Source organism: Bos indicus, chromosome 4, assembly GCF_029378745.1.
Source record: "Bos indicus isolate NIAB-ARS_2022 breed Sahiwal x Tharparkar chromosome 4, NIAB-ARS_B.indTharparkar_mat_pri_1.0, whole genome shotgun sequence".
NCBI classification, from domain to species: domain Eukaryota; kingdom Metazoa; phylum Chordata; class Mammalia; order Artiodactyla; family Bovidae; genus Bos; species Bos indicus.
The window spans coordinates 118,448,131-118,465,636 of record NC_091763.1 but is presented as its reverse complement, the minus strand read 5'-3'; the positions used below and the strand labels follow the sequence as shown (position 1 = coordinate 118,465,636).

The following is a 17,506-nucleotide window of genomic DNA, read 5'->3' as shown; positions in this document are numbered from 1 at the left end:
TTGTTTATCCCTCAGCCAAGTTTACCAGGCAGTCTGTGCTTGCTCAGAGTGGCGGCGTCCTGTCAGAGGCTCTCCCGTCGTCATGGGAAGCGTGGTTGGCTGTGTGATGTCTCTCACACGCCACCCTTCGTGGTGTAAGGACGCGCTGGGCTTCATCTCAGGTCCTCTGTGCTATTTTCATCTTGACTTCCCCTCAGCACTCTTGTATAGTCTTGCAATGGTTATTCTGTTGGTTATACCACTGATGTAAGAGTAACTCAGATTTACCAGACTCTGGGAGTAGTAGTCTGAAGTTGATCAGATACTGACTTTCATCAAGAACATACATAGCAAAGATTGTTGACACTGAATGACCCCTTTGGGGGCAATACTGTGACAGAAGAAAGGATTTAGTAATATCTTGACTTTATGAACTAGCAGAAAGTGAAAGTGAAGTCGCTCAGTCGTGTCCAACTCTTTGCAACCCCATGGACTGTAGCCTGTCAGGCTCCTCCGTCCATGGGATTTTCCAGGCAAGAGTGCTGGAGTGGATTGCCATTTCCTTCCCCAGGGGATCTTCCTGACCCAGGAATCGAACCCGGGTCTCCCACATTGCAGGCAGACGCTTTACCATCTGAGCCACCAGGGAAGCCCCAGAAAAGAATATTAATTCTACTGGTAATACTAATTAAATGGTTTCTTTCAGTAAGACACTGACGTTTGGGTCCAAGGGTCTGAAACTGTAGGAGACATCTTGTTACAATTTATTCAGCTTCTTGAGCCATAGAATCACTTCCATGACAATAAAATATGGCCCAAATAGTGAGATGGAGGAGGGATGAGGCGAGGTGGCTGAAGAGATACAGTACCAGTAGCTGGAGAATACTTTGGAATAATTCAAGAGTCAAGTATGTATTCTCTGAAACTGAGAGAGAGAGAGATTGCTCTGTGTAGACGATCCAGATTTGTTAGCAGGAGATGAGTTCAATGCACATGAGCTGCTTGTGTAACCACACCCAGATTATGATGGTGTTCCCAAGAGTAACGTGTAAAGTAATCTTAACACCTTATCTGGCTTAGGGTACACCACCACCTTGTAGCTAAAGTAGGAAAAAAAAGGGCCAAACCTTTCATTGTACACAGTTTCATATAATGTTCCTAAAGTTGTTTAATATTCTGCATATTGCCTGTGATCATTTTATAATGAAAGTATTTTGCATTTTCAAAATTGTGTTGGATATAAAAAAATCTCATTTACTTGGTTCAGTAACTAGCCATATTTTTGTGCATATGTCAGAAGTAAACAAACTATTTTAACAAATGGTAGCATTGCAAATGGAATAGAAATGGAAATAGAGTTTTTGAGCGTATGACTTGTCTGTCTCCTCTATAGATGGTAATGGTGTTTGTTCATGCCCAGGTGGATGTTTTAGAGATTGCATGTCCAGGCTTCAGTTTTCAAAAGCTTTGTGGGGCCTGTCTAATCACCAGTGGCTTTATGGTGTATAGTAATTGGTATTTGCTTAGGGGATGGAGACTGTTCATTCTATGAATTATTAGGAGTCTTGGGTTTTAACAACAAACTCGTTTGTCTAAGTGACTGGGAATAATGAAAAGTATTTGAGTGACCTCACATTCTTGGTGACAGAGATAACTTTGGTCAGTTCAAAGTACTAAATATAATCAAAACTTTAAAGAATTGCTTAGATAATGGATTTTATAACTAGCTTTCTTTTGTCTATACACTAAATTTAAAAGTTAAATGAAACAATATATACTAGAGGCATCTGTTTTCAAGTAGTAATCATGGAGACTAAGTTTACGACCCTGGATTGTTTCAGTTCAGTTCAGTTCAGTTCAGTTGCTCAGTAGTGTCTGACTCTTTGCGACCCCATGAATCGCAGCACGCCAGGCCTCCCTACTGATTTGTTTAGGGAGATTGTTTTCTTGCTTCATATTCTTTGAATTATTTACATAATCATTTGGAGATTTATATTGGTTTTTAGAAATGCAGTGTTATATATCGTACAGTAAATAGTGTCTGTCCTTTAATATATGAATATGTGGCAGTTAGGGCTCTCTTACATATTAAGAAAAGGTGTGAGGACAGCTTAATTGTTGAAATGCAGGACTTTGGGAAATTCTGTTATCTTGGGAGGAAAATATTTTCAATGCCACACTAGTTTTTCAGCTTAAGAATAAAGCTGGGAAAAGTTGCCTTCAGCTATTAGTTTTCCTGAATCCAAAGAGACGGGTGGGGCAGGATCAAAAATACTCATTTGATCAAAGTTATTGGCTCTGAAGGGATTCTTACCTGTGTGAGAAAGATGAAAGGTGTTGTTTTTATTGCATGCTAGTAACAGTGTAATTTTGAACTAATTGGTGGTGAACTGCCAATCACCTAGGGGGAGTGCAAATAGATGCTCTTACAATTCCCTTTGAGGTAGTGAAGTCTTATGTTGAGGCTGGAAGGAAAACAGAATAATACCGTTAAATTGACCTTAAATGAGCTGCTTTGTGGTTTTCTTGGAGAATCCCTTTTTATTTTTCATGACTAGTCCAAACAGGTTTTGTCTACCAATTTGACTTATTGACTAGACAATGCTGACATTGAACATTTTAGATTCATTTTGAAATAAAGTAATGATAACACAGTTCTTTAGGATATTTTGGTGATTTTGTTGGTATAACTTAAGTTTGTATAACATTCCAGTACTTGTTTGTGGTGTGTCGCGGCTCCTTACAAGAGCCATCATTTCCTTTTATACTGGAATATTCTGCCCAAACAAGCTTACTTTTCTCACGTAGGTAATGAGATATACGGTAAAAGGCGGTGATGTCTTTGAAACTTGTATTATTCCAGATGAAAATCTAGTCATTTAGTGAAACCATAATTTCTTTTAAGGACAATAAGTATGTATTCTTGATTTTAGTGTGCAGGTCACTCAGTGTTTATTAACTACCTATTGTGTGTCTAGCATTGTGTCATCAAAAAAAATAAAAGCAGTGTTACGGAAACATCACTTTAGTTATTTTCCTTTGAAAAGTTTGATTGGCCTGGACATCTGTACTGAGCTTCTTAGATATCACACCCACAAAGTAGGCATTTATGTCTTTTAATTTTACGTTAACAGCAGGAATACTATCTACTCTGATTCCCTTTCAAAATTCTGAATAATAATCAGGTTATTATTTCTAGCAGTGAACTGGTTACTGGGATTATGCTTTTCTTTACAAGCATAGGGGATGAAACATAGTTTGGGATTGTGTTTGTAATTTATTAGGTGTAGAAGTTAAGTGAGCATTAGCTACAGATGCATACCATATAACTTATAAAGAAATGGAATGAAAAGTAAAATGTTCTTTACCTCTAAGACTATTAAATTCAAAGATACTTGAAAATCTTATAATGCTGTGCCGTCTGTAAATCTCTGTTATACAGAAGTACCCACCAACTCTGTAACCTAAGTGTCTGTCTTTCGCTTTGGTTGCCAGAAGCTCTGGGTTTGCAGTAGCAGTGCAGTGGTTTGGGGCACACTACCTGAGTACCTCTCTCTCTCTTTCTCCCCAGTCTCTAATCAACTGTATACTGGGAAGCAAAAAACTCATTAGTTCTGGAAATAGTGTATAACGTTTTAGTGCTTTCAAGAGCTCAGGTTCTGCCAAGGGAAGAAGATTGGATTTCTGTCTCTTTAGTGATGGGCAGTGGTGAGAACGGAAGTGCAGCGGGGACGGTCCTTACTTTGCTAGAAACCCAGGTGAGACGGGAGCTTTCTGGTTCCACAGGAGGGCTTAGTGCGCCGTGTGCCTTGTGCCGTTGGCCTGAACCCTCTCCTGAGTCTCTGCCTTTAAGAAAGGAGTACTGTTTGTAGCCTGAGAGACACCAGAGCACTGAGTCTTCTTCCTCCCGAGTTGGTATTTTGGCCGGTTTATCCCTAGTCTCCAAGAGCTCCAGTTACTGGCCCTGCAGATGTCTGTCACTGGTTGAGGGCTGGTCTGCCCGGAGAGGGATGAGGGAGCAGGAGCAGCAGATCTGGGCGTGGTGTGTGCTCAGGGCTAAGCGTGAGGGCCAAGGTGAGCATCTAGAGACCGTGCTTCTGATTGAAGTCAGCTGTTGGGAGAGACGAAGGAGAATTCGTACTCAGCCCCCCAGAGCAGTACAGTTTATCAAAGAGATATGACTAGAGCAGAAAAAAACTGCCTAGAACGTGGGGACAAGTTTTAAAATTTAGTAGACGAGAGATGAGGTAGTCCTTGTGATGACAGAACAGGGTCTCGCGGAAGCGTCCAGGTCCTCCCCTCCCGAGCCTGTGCGCGCGTCTCCTTACATGGGGACAGGGCTTGTGCACTGCTTCAATGAGGGGGTTGCGATTATCTTGGGTGGTCTGGTGGGCAGGCACCGTGTCATCACAGCAGCGTGAGGAGTGAGCGACGAGGCAGGCAGCCACAGAAGGGGCTGTGACACAGAAGTAGAGGGTGGAGTGGCCCGAGGTAAGGCCCCCGAGCCCAGGAGTGCCGGCGGTCTCCAGAAGCCGGTTCTCTCTGGAGTCTGCAGAGGGCGCAGTCCTGCCCCGTCTCCAGGTTAGACTCCTGACCTCCGGAGTGGAAGGCAAGACATCTGTGCTGCTTTAAGTCACTGAGTTTATGGTAGTTTGTTACAGCAGCAGTGGAAAATGATACAGTCCTTCTGAAAACTGAATCAGTCATCTGGTGGAATCAAGTGAGAGAAGGGAAAGTACAGAGAGAAGGAGATCAGTAATAAAATAACAGACATGGACTACAGGGCTAATATACCTCATCTAAGTAATATCCAGAGGGAGGAAGAGAACAACCAGGAGAAAAGCAAATAAATAATAGAAGAAATAGTCAGCGAGCTGAGGAAAGAGTTGGGTGTACATTAAAAAGGTCACAGAGTCCTAGGTAAGATTATTAGCAAGAAATCGAAAAGATCCAGTTATCCTATTAGATTCGTGAATTCTAAGAATAATGGTAATGATAATAAAAGGTTTACTGGCTTTCACATAGAAGAGTCACTTACAAAGGAGAGAGAGAGAAGAATTAGAGAAGAATTAAACTTCCCATGGAGCACCTGTTAAGGATTATTGAGTACTCTGGAGTCTTAAGGGTGCAGGGAAAATAGCAATTAAAAATTCATGCATTTCTAAAGATGTCATGTACCTATTAGGACAGAAAAAGGCATTCATTTATTTATTCATTTTAGAGTAGTATATTTACTGACTAGGTACTTTTCTAGTCATTAAGGATATGGTAGCTCCATACCAATGGAAGAATGTAGTAATAATCTTAAACTAAGTATTTTTAAAACCACCTCAGCACAAACCATGGTTTAGGAGGGGTGGGTGGAAAGCAGTGAGAGAATGGTTTCTAGAAAGCATTGTGAAATTTCACCTTGGTGGGGGATCAGTTACCTAGTAAGGTTTCCCTCTAGGGTTTTATGTTGAAACAAATATAAATCTTAAGTCTGTGTGCTCAGAATGAGAAAGTAACCACTGAAGTGTCAAATTAACATGAGGGAAAAGAATAAACAGAAATTCCACTTGGTGGGGAAAGAAGAAATGATAAGCAAAGTAAAATAAACAGGAATCACGAAATCACGTGAAAGGGGGGAGGGCATCAGTCTCAGTCACAAGCCAGCTTGTGGGCAGCGGGGCTCAGGGCCTGGGTGTCACTGATATTCTGCTAGAACACCCGCCTTGCAGCCCTCTCAGTGTGCAAACTTACAGTTACATGAAACTATCTCCTTATTTTTGAGGTGAGTTTTCAGACAAGCACAGACCTAAAAGAAGGAGAACTTGAGCAGAGAAGGCCGCACAAATGTTTTGAAATTTAGTAGACCTGAGAGAATTTTAGAAGTGACTAATTCAGCAGACCCAAGGAAGCTGAATCCTACACCATCTGTCCTTGATTAATACCGCAACCCCTGAAAGTCCACGAAGTGGCAGCAGCAGACACCTGCCAAAGTGGGGCTGAATGGGACGAGTTAAGACCAGGAGGACTGGCTGAGAAGCCTGCTCATGAACGAGTTTGGTCCCCCATCTCGTCCCTGTCTCCAGGGTCTCAGACCACTGCCTCTTCCCCACCCCAGCAGTAGGGGGCGTTCTTTTCCAGAGAAAGGAAGCCTGTGCCCTGGGCCTGGGCCAGGGAGTGGTGGATCGATGAGTTCTCACAGACTAAATGCCTGGGCCCCCGGCTCTCTTTGCTGGGACAGCTGAGCTCTAAAACCCTGAGAAGGAGATCAGAGGAGTCTTCTCTGGGGACTCCATCCGTCCAGGAGAGCCTTCCAGGCTCCTAACAGTTGGGTGCCCATGAAGAACCCGCTGGAACACCCAACAGGAAGTCTTGTTGCAATTGTAGAGTTTCAAATCAAATTATCATTTTAGTGCTTCCTTCTTAAGTATGAACCGACAACTCAGACTCACCAGACTTAAGAGGAAGACTTCTCCCAGGAAAGTAGGAACCAAGACAAACACGCAGTAAAGGGTGCTGGGGGAGAGCAGAGCACGCACAGGAGAAGAGCGCGTACAGGTACATCTGTCATTAGTGTTCCGGGAGAGGCTGGGACCGCGTCCATGAGAAGGGCCAAGGTTCCGTAAAAACGGAATAGCTGGCGAAATTTAGAAATGGTAATATGTCTACAGGATTGGAAGATAAAGAAGATAGGTCAAAATAGGCAAAAATAAGGTGGAGTTAGAATATTAGAGAACCAGTTCAGGACATCTAACATCTAACTAATAGGAATTCCAAATGGGGAGAGCAGAGAAAATGAGATGGATGGGATGACAAAATCAAGCAGATGTCCCAGTCCTAGAGGACAGGAGCTCGGGGATTGAAAGTGCTCACCCAGGGCCCAGGCTGGGGCACAAGAGTGACTCCCGACGCCTGGACAAGGGGGGAAATGAGAAGCGGTTCACACTCAGGCCCAGCAGGAAGAAGAGCTTCACACCGCTCAGCGCCATCACTGGGAGCTGGCAGACGGTGGAGCAATGGCATCACAGTTCTGGTGGAGAAGTAGTTTTGACCTGGCTAATGAATAATAATAAATCTGTAAACACTAAAGGGAGAGGCTCCCTTGCGATTTCCTGATTTTCCTGCATTAACTATTACTTGACGTCTACAGAAGATGAGAATTTAAGTCTCTGTAAGTCACACGCCTTGTCATTCCTCATTTATATTTTTTAAATGAAAAGTAATCTATGTTTAACCAAATTTTAATATTGACTTGGATAGTTTCAAAAAAATTACCTCCCATTCATCTTTTCTTTGCAAGCTACTGGAGGAAATAAAGACATTTGGGAGGAAAGTTTAGCTTTTAATTAGTGGTAAGTGCATAAAAAGCTAAGCAAATGGAAAAAAAAGATTAATTCTGGGAGTAAAAAAGAATGTTATGGAAGAAAGGAAAGCTAATGGTAGTATATTACATGGGTAAGCAGTGGATAAAATTTGTATTGTAATAATGTAGACATTGAATATTGATCTAATCAGAATTATCAATATGATGTCTGAAGGGTGGAGATGAATATAAAAAAAAGCATTAAAGACAGTGGGGGTCATGATGTAATGATAAAAGGTGGGATTTATGAGGGACATGCTACAGTTTTATAGGAGCCCCAAAATCTTACCAAATACAAACACATAATGAAAATATCTTAAAAATTGAGAAAAAGCTAATCAATCAAAGTACAGTTGTAGTGGGGGGTTGTTAGTTTGCTCATTTCAGAATTTAGTAAATAAAATAGAAATGAGCTTCCTGAGTGTCTCAGTGATAAACAATCTACCTGCCAACGCAGGAGATGTGGGTGCAATACCTGGATTGGGAAGATCCCCTGGAGAAGGAAATGGCAACCTACTCCAGTATTCTTGGAGGGATAATCCCATGGACAGAGAAGCCTGGCGGACTGCAGTCCATAAGGTTGCAAAGAGTTGGACATGACTAGGTGCCTGAGCACACACGCATGGAATTATTGGAGAAACAGCAGAAAATATAAATAGGGCATGCGTGTTAAAGTAACAACGGGAAATGTCATTTACCCTTCATACCGGCATAACTTCAGGAGTTACAATATCCACTGCTGGGAAGACTGGAAAACACAGATCTTCTTAACTTAAGATGGGTTACCTCCTGATAAACCATCATAAGTTGAAAATACCTAACCTACCAAACACAGTTTAGCCTGGCCTACCTCAAACAGGTGCTCAGAGCACTGTGCTTAGCACACTTACGTTAGCCTACAGTTGGGCGAAATCATTTGATATCAGATGTGTTATGATGAAGTGTTGCTAGAAATATAAATCACAACATTTGAGGGGGAAGTAACCTTTAAATATCTTTTAAAACTGTAAATGCTCATATTGTTTGACTCTGCAGTCTAAATTTTGAGAATCTGTCCTACAGAAATAATAAAACCAGAATGTGCTGTATGTGCCTAGAAGAATGTTCATAGTGGCAAAAAAATTGAGGAAAACCTTAATATTCATAAATAGAATAATTCTGGATAAAATTGACGTATGTCCATACCCAAATATTTATTCGGCTGTTAAGTTGGGGCTGTTTGTCAGCATGGACATATCATTAACTAGGAAAGCACGTGGTGAAATAATGTCTGATTTTCCCTATTCTTATAACATACATAGTGAAGACTGTGAATATGATGAAATATGTATCTGTGAGTATGTACTTGCAGATGGAGAAAGCCTCACCCAAGCTGCTGGCAAATTGTCCCGTTCGGGAGGTGGGATGAGGAGGAGGCAATTTTGATCTTTCACTTTTTATTACAAGCACGTGATACTTTTGTAATTAATTAAAAAATTAATAATAGATCAAATAAGAATTTTACCAGAGAAGACTTTTTCTAGGAATCATGTAGTGTTTAATCAGCAAGCACTTGGAAGTTTTTCGGGGTACAGAAGTGGATGTATGTTTCTGTGAATCACAGCAGCCTTTGTTTTCATTATCAGTAATCAGGATTGGCAGTGTGTTTTTTGTATTTTCATTAACTATGAAGGCTGCCTGTTCTGGGCTCTGCCGTTCCACTTCTTTTTTGTTTTTTTTTTGTTTTTTGCCGTTCCACTTCTAAAATGTGCTTGCTTTCACTAGGACTCTCTTCATCAGTGGAATATAATGTAACAGAGTTGGAGCAAGAACTTGAAAATGTAAAGATTCTGAAGAAAAAATTAGGTATTGTACATTTTTTTCCTTTTTTCCTCGACTTACGTATTGGACTTTGTTTCTTATTAAAGACTTTACTGCAGTCTGTAATACTTGTAAAAATTATGAAATCTCTGTGTTCCTAGAACCATTAATAAAGAATGTCTTTTAGTTTGGAGGAAGGATGAACATGGATTTATTCACTTTTTTAGTAGCTGTTTTGTATGTGTACAAAATGAGTTTTCATAGGTGATGATGCTCAAATATATCACTCCACTGTCTTTCACTTGTATTATTTCTGATAAGTAATCTTCTGTGATTCTTATCTTTCAGTTCCTTCTTTTCTTTGTATTTGTCCTTCTTGAGATCTGGGGCATTTCACGAGTATGTGGCTTAATGTCTTCCATCCCTTTGGGCAGTTGGTCATTGTCTCATCAGATACCGCAGCTGTTCCTTTTCTTTTATATCCTCAGACTTCAGTTACAATATGCTGGACGTTTTCACTCTTAAATTTTTCTGTTTTCTCTCCTTTTTGATTTATGTGCTTTGGTCTGATGTTTTCTACTGATCTGTCTTCAGCCACGATACAACTGTTGTCAGAACTATCTGTTGACCCTGAACTTCAGTCACAGTGTTTCTCAGCTCTAGAATTTCCATTTGGTTATTTTTCTTGATTCAAGTTGTGACATTTTCCATTTTGTTGCTTATACTAAGCATATCAGTTATTAATAGTTGCTGTAAAGTTGTTTTCTTTTATGTCCCGTATCAGGATCTGCTGAAAGTCTGCTTCTGTTGTCTTCTTTTTCTCTGTCCTACCTCCTGGTAACATTTCTCATACAAAACTGTAACGACTCTGCATGATGCTTTGTTCTCATTGAGAGGATTTACTTTCACTTCTGGTTAGAGTTAGAGTAGGGGCAGTTAGAGTACGGACAGGTCAGTCTAGTCTGTCTGGGCTTAAAGTCATTTGAGACTGGGTTTCGGTCTTCGTGAGGGCTCGTCTGTTTCCGATTTGTCCTTCCTCCTTGGGTACAGCTTGTCTTTGGTCCAGCTAAAAGCCTGCTTGCTCTGTTGTTGACTCTGACCCCATCTTCTTCATGCAGTGTAAGCCTGACAGAAGCAGTGCTCAGCTTCTCTGCCTCCTTCTGCCGCCTTTGGTTCCTCTTCTGAGCCTCTGAGCCACTGATGCCTTGAAGGGGAAAGCAGCTGAGTGTTTTTGCTCTCTCCTTTCCCTGTGAGCACAGCCTCTCAAATTCTGGCTGCCTTGGTAGCTCCAAGCCCTGCTTGTGTCTCGCTGGCTCTGTTGAGCGTGCTGGAAGCTTTGCTCCAGCATCGTTCTCTTCTGCCCTCAGCATCTGTGTTATTCCCCAGCCTTGTGGGTCTGTTTGGAAAGCGCTGTGTGCGGGAGCATGGTGCACACTGAGGCCCCGTCAGCTCACCTGGCAGAGAATGGCCTCAGCTTCCGTCATCATGGCAGCTCTCTGATATCTTCACACACACTGCTTTTTAAAAAATTAAATGTGATCCAGCTTTTCCAGTTGTGGCATAAGGATTGGGGTGAGACAAAGTAGATGTAGGTACTAGAAGTAGAGTTTTGCTTCCAGCCTGTAGAAAACCGGGAGTGTTTATCTTCAGGTTCGGGATTAGAGGGGATTCTTACCCATGTTACCCGGTACTCCAGATTTCTGCCAGTGTGTCAAACTATCAGAATGTAAATATGTAAATTAAAAAAAATACAGAGATAACTGTATTTTCAGGAGTAAGCTGTATATCCACAATATATTTCATTAATAATTGAAATGTCTTTGCAGCATTCCCTGGTGGCTCAGACAGTAAAGAATCTGCCTGCCATGCGGGAAACCTGGGTTTGATCCCTGGGTTGGGAAGATCCCTCTAGAGAAGGGAACGGTAACCCACTCTGGTATTCTGGCCTGGAGAATTCCATGGACAGAGGAGCCTGGCAGGCTACAGTCCATGGAGTTGTAAAGAGTCAGACATGACTGAGCAACTTTCACTTCACTTAGCAGTGTTAAGATTTGAGCATCATAGGATTGAGCTGTATTTAATGTAGCAAACTAATTTTAAAATTAGTTTGTGTAGGAAAATTAAAAACAATTTATGGCTTTAGGAAAATATTTATGTAAAAATAATACATACTGGTTGTAGCAGTAGGGAATGAAAATGTAAATCTGGAGAGAATTTTTAGAAATTGCTGAAACATTCATTATATTTTGTTTTTCCTTGTAATAGAGAGGCGCAAAAAGGCTTCAGCATGGGAAAGAAACTTGGTGTATCCTGCTGTTATGGTTCTTCTCCTCATTGAGACAGTAAGGATTTATTTGCTGTTAAATAAAGCAAATTATTTTCTATTTACTTTAGCATTTGTGTATGGCAATTCCCTTAGCTAAATGTTTTCAGGTAAACTGGTTTTCTGTCAACAGGCTTAAAATCCATGTATGCTTTTTTTTTTGGTAAAAATTCAGTAGAGCAAGAATTAAAATTAAGGGGAATTTTTAAAAAGTTCTCAAGATTATCTGTTTCCTCACAAAAGCAGGAAATTCATTCTTTTGTTTCAATTGAAAATTAAGAAGAGACATGGTGTTGCTGATACCCGGCTCAAACTCTGTGATAGGGTATGAAAATTATTGCATTAGTTCTGATAACATTTTAACCATCTGTTAAGTATGTGCAGTTGGGGGTTTCTAGTTGGTGAAATTGGTTAATAAACGGACCTATGTTACTAGCTTTTGTCTTAAGCTTTGAGATTACAGTACTTTGCAGAATTTTTGAGAATTTATTCTGAAATTTTTATGGTCTCATTATTTCAGGTTTATATGTAGAATTTTGGTCTTTACTGCTTTTCCTCTATTCTAAAGCATACATTTGGTTGGTTACTGAGATTTTAATATATGTATATTGGCAAAATGTCTTTGAAATTCAGAACTGATGGTTTACTTTTTCTGTTGCAGTCCATCTCTGTCCTCTTGGTGGCTTGTAATATTCTTTGCCTGTTGGTTGATGAAACAGCAATGCCAAAGGGAACAAGGGTAAAGTAAAACGCTTGCTGCTTTCTTTCTGTTGCTCAAGTCTTCTGTGTCTTTCTCTTGCTAAAGTCTTCTGTGTCTGCCCCGAGCTTCAGATAGGTAGATGGAAGTGTCCGCCTTTATGTATGTATATACTTCAAGCTGTGTGAACTTCTTTATGCAAGAGCTTTCGTAAACAGTGTTTATAAACTATGTTTTTTGTTTCTAATTTCTTATTTTAGATTGTCTGGGCCTTGTATCAAGTGTCAGAGTTTCCTTTTATACTTTGTATTAGAGTTTATCTTTGTTTTACTGAAATTCATATTTGTGATCCTTTAAGAAAATGTATATTCTGTGAAATAGTGAAATATAAAGAGTTTATGTTGAGATGATTGGATGGCATCATCGAGTCTATGGACAAGAGTTTGAGTAAGCGCTGGGAGTCGGCAGTGGACAGGGATGCCTCGCGTGCTGCAGTCCATGGGGTCGCAAAGAATCGGACACGACTGAGCGACTGAAGTTTGCAAAAGATCCAAATATGGTTGTAAGGACTCATGCTTCAGAAGAGTTAGACATTGTGTGAACTTGAATCAAAATGTTCAGTTGTTGGAGGGAGTCAGATGTACATCTTTTCACAAATTGACTTATTAATTTTTTCTCTTTTAAAAAAATTAATGATTTTATTAAATTCCAGAAGTTAGTCTATTTATATATATTTTCCATATGGAAAGTAATTTCCACTAAATACTCATATAAGCCTTTCTTTTTCTAGGTGTCTTTATTAACCTTTGGATACTTAAAGTAGCCTTTACGTTTTGACATTTTATTAACCTTTTTGAAGTTAGCACCTTTGCCATTTCCCCATAGAAATGACTTCAAAACTTTTCCAGACTTTTCATTCTTTGGGGGGGGGGGAAATTTCCTTAACTCTTTCTAGGATCTTCTGTCTGGTCTAAGAATTAAATTGAAATGAGACAGATTAACAGAAGAAAACTTTCAATTATGTGTATAAGGGAGCGCTGTAAGAATAACGAGACCCCAGGACAAGCTGGGTAACTGAGGCTTATATTGCATCTTAGAGAAGAAGAAGGTAGGGCTTGTGCTTTGCGGGGAATAAAGGCAGTTCTCCTGGAGATGGAGAAGCAGCCGTTTGGTAAACAGTTGGGACCCAGAACAGACTTTGGTCTCTAGGTCCTGCCAGGTTCCCGGGACCACACGCAGCCCTGACCCTGGAGGGCCTGGCGACAGTGCTCGTCGTGGACCAGGGCCTCTGTCCACACTCTTCCAGGCAGTTACGGGGTGAAGCGGAGGCGGGCTAAAGTGGAAGGCTGGCTGTCTTCTGTTTCTTAAAAACAATCAGCCTGAAGTGACCCTCATGCCAGAGAGATGCCTTTTGCGGTAGCAGACTTTGCTTCCCTACACGCCTCTTCTCTCTGCACCACATGATCCACTTTTTGTCTCACAGAAGAAAGCCAGTATTTATCTTAATTCCTTTCCTTCAGTCCAGGATACAGAAGCGAATTCTTTGGGCAGTATTTTCAGTTTAACTCCCTGCCCCAGTGCCTTCAGCACCTGGTCACCTCTCACTGCTGGAGCCTCCCAGCTTGCTCCAGGTTCCTGATCCACTAACCGACAGCAACAGGGAGCAGCCCTCTTCCACCCACAGCCTCGTGCTCGTCACTGTTTGGACACAGGTCCGGTGACGGAGCAGGGAGTCCCCCACCGTGCTGACCTCTGTCCGCTTTTTAACCCAGTTGCACGTAGTGTACACTGGGAAGGCCCAAGCCCCGCGACACACTTGTGTACCGTTCCCTTCCCGCGTGGTGGGCAGGGACAGACACGTGGTGGGCTCTGTTTATGATTGTGTAATAAAATCCGAGCGTCTTACTCCTGCCCGTAGGCCTTCTCTTGAGACAGAGAATGTTTCCAAGGTGTTTTCCATCCGAGTTAATAAGATTTCTATTAGCATTATTTATTTTTCTTCAAAAGATTGACAAAAATTGACAAATTCTTTGTCCCTTACCTTATTTATATATGAAATTTCAATGAGTATTCTAACTTCTGTATGCCTATACAAATTAGGTTGTATAAATAATATGTATAATGTTATTTATTGTTTTTTGTTTTTTTCATTAGGCTGACTTTATATTCCTAATTATCCTGGTGTATCTGTTACATGTCATTGAAGCTGATACCAGAATAATAGTTCGTATTCAGAGAGTTGCTTTAATTAGTAAGCTTAGAAAACATTGTCCCTACTTCAGTAGGAAATGAGTTTTTGCCTTTCTGGCCTTTTAATAAATACTGCTTTTCTTGCTTGTTTTGTTAAGTTCCAGATAAAGGTAGGTTTTGAGAATAGATATAATGTTTAGGAAACAAGGTGCAGCATTGCATTTGAAAGATCTGTGTTGATTAAATCCCTGAACTCCTTAGGGGATGAAACTTTGACGAGCAGTAACGGGATGCGAGCATTCCCTGTCTTCTGTCCTCAGCTTACTCCTGACGGACTTTAGTTGTATACTTTTTATATGTTGCCTCCGGGTTCAGACAATTAATGTTCTATTCTTACTGTACTATTATATTTAAAGATTTTTTTTCCCAAGAGTATTTTAGGATTTAACGATAAACGCAGATAAAGAATCTACCTGCCAGTGCAGGAGACTCAGGAGACGCGGGTTGAATCCCTGGTTCAGCAGGATCCCCGGGAGGAGGAAATGGCAGTCCACTCCAGATGTATTCTCATCTAGGAAATTGGTGTCACAAAGAGTTGGACACCATTAAACGTGCGTGCACAGACACGCATGCACGCACGCGCACACACACACATCATGTCATTTGATAAGTGACTTAAATTGTATCTGAGACGAAACAGAAACGTTTGAGCTTGTTGAGTGTTACCATGTGGCTGGTTTCGCTGGTGAGTTCAGCCTCATCCCGTGTTTTATTCTCCTTTGAAAGCCTAGATGTTATTCCAGGGTATTAAACATTTCTAATTTCAACTGTCCTATATTTATGAAACAGCAATTTTAGGGAAACCAAATGTAATAGTGTCACTGAATTCTGAAAAGTGTTTTTTTCCCCCCCAGGGGCCTGGAATAGGAAATGCTTCTCTTTCTGCTTTTGGTTTTGTGGGAGCTGCACTTGAAATCATTTTGATTTTGTATCCTTTCTTTAACTGAAGTTCTGTCTGTTAACAAGTTTTCTGGGACAGTGGTAAATTACTAAGACACTTTCCTGCAAGAAACACAAGTCAGTCTTCCTCAAGCACTCCGAGTGGCATTTTGTTCTGTTTTCCTCTGGGCCTGTTGAGGACTTGAGGAAACATTCTTCGGAGAGTTTTTTCCTTGATTCTCACAGCTATCTCATGGTGTCCTCTGTCGTCGGTTTCTACAGCCTCCGAGTTTTTGGAAACTTCATTCCCAAGAAGGACGACACAACCATGACAAAGGTAAGGTCCTTTTAAGTCTTAGGTGGCTGTGCCCCTCTTTGCCTTCCAGGACAAGTGGACTGTTTTATTTAGTGGTCGCCCTGAATGGTTCCTTGCGGTTCTAGGTATTTGTTTGTGAGTTGCGTAAACACACACTGGAAGATTTTCAAAATGCGGAATGAGTGGGAAAAGGATGTGCTCTGTTTAATTTGGATGGTGTCCATTCACTTGTAAATGCGGAGAACCGCAGAGCTTGTTAACCAGCTATAGAAGGCTCCTGAAAGGACCCTTTTTTCCTGCAAAGAAAACGTATTGCTAATGAGTAACTTTGATTGTGCTGACTGTACTTCAGGGAGCTTGTTTGAAATCTGAAGAACTTAGTTGCTACAAGTAGTAGAGACAAAGTATTTCAAATTTGAATAATTAAAGCAAGACGGAAGAGTTCTATTCAGAAACATTTTGTAGTCTGAGGCTAATTTGACTTTCTACAATATGTCATCGGCTTCTGAGTAACAAAGGCTGTTATCTTATATAGAGACTGCATTTGTAAAATATTCCCACAGGCTGACAATGAAGAATCACAGGAGCGGCTGGCTTCTTTTTTTTTTTTTAATGAGATTTTCCTTATTTTCAGCATATTCTAAAGGGAAGGTGTTATTTTTACATATCTTTTTCTGTCTATTTAAAATGTTATAGCTTCTTGAGATATTTAGCATAAGTAAACGTGAGTGCTAATCTGTGCTTCTGGCATCTTTTATTTAATGAAAGAATAAGCATAGGGTATATTGAAATAGAATTGCTAGAGTTTAGGTGTTTTAGATTTCTGGATTTTGGCTTTACTTCTTAGTTTACATTAGAAGTAGATATTGTATATCCTGGGCTGTAGTCTTGGCTTTAAAAACAGAGTCATAAGTATTGAAGTATTAATTCTTTTTTAACCTGTTAGGTGAATCCTTTTGAAATCAGCCTCTGTCATTAATGTAAAATGCAATTTTCTCTTTGTGTCAGGTACCATAAATACCTTCTAGAACTTACCAATAGAACTTTAAATGTCTGTAGAAAACCTTTCTGGTTCTCTTTGTTTTCTGTATTGAATAGTATCATTAAGAAGTTAGCAAAGTACTGTAGGTAACTAGAACGTACAGTAACTTGCCAGTATGTGAGTGGATTTTACTTAAGCGTGTACTGTGTGGCTGCCCAATATCCTTCCTGATTTCTCATAACAGATCATTGGGAATTGTGTGTCAATCTTGGTTTTGAGCTCCGCGCTGCCTGTGATGTCAAGAACACTGGGTAAGTTTAAATGAGAACTTTTCACGTAAAGTCTGTACCTTTTCAAGTGTCTTTTCTAAACTTCTAAACTTTTCCCAAAAGATCACTCTTTGAAATAAATTATTTCTTCCCACGTTATTTTATACCTTTACTTCTATAATTTATTTGTATATAGGGCTGTACCAAAACAAGCACTTTTATCAAATAAAGATCATTGATTTTTTTCAAATGCTTAGAAATATTCCTTTCCAAACAGTAGACTTTATTTTTTTTCACTGACTGGTTAAGCTTTTGAGTCCTCTAGTGAGGAACTGTGAAGTTTTTGTTTTTGTTTTAAATAAAACAATATTTAATGTCTAGAAAATATTAAACTAATTTTTCCTACATGAAATGTTTTTAAAAACGTATAATTTAGTATGTGGTTTAAAAAATTGATAATCTGTAAAACGTACTTTAAGCTGCTTTTATGTCCAGGGCATAGTCTTGAAAGCAGTGAGAGCTTTGAGAGCACTGACATACCCACACTGACTTAAAGGGTGTACTTTAGCTCCTTAGTTTTTACTTGCCTGCCATTCATATAGTTTTCTTAATTTTTCGATGTACAAGAATATTTTGGTCGTCTTTTAAAAGTAAAACATT

General features: G+C 40.2%; 1 protein-coding gene across 7 annotated transcripts in view; it reads left to right on the top strand.

The window, feature by feature from the left end:
* LMBR1 (limb development membrane protein 1) overlaps positions 1-17,506 on the top strand; it is a 136,394-nt gene that overhangs the window by 90,617 nt on the left and 28,271 nt on the right. For 6 of the 7 annotated variants that reach the window (XM_070788489.1, XM_019959375.2, XM_070788490.1 and 3 more), the window contains 6 exons: positions 9,095-9,175; positions 11,396-11,472; positions 12,115-12,192; positions 15,255-15,328; positions 15,526-15,616; positions 16,822-16,888. In XM_070788489.1, coding sequence (XP_070644590.1) covers positions 9,095-9,175; positions 11,396-11,472; positions 12,115-12,192; positions 15,255-15,328; positions 15,526-15,616; positions 16,822-16,888 — 468 coding nt within the window. The remainder of the gene's footprint in view (positions 1-9,094; positions 9,176-11,395; positions 11,473-12,114; positions 12,193-15,254; positions 15,329-15,525; positions 15,617-16,821; positions 16,889-17,506) is intronic. The other variant, XM_019959376.2, reaches the window with a different exon arrangement.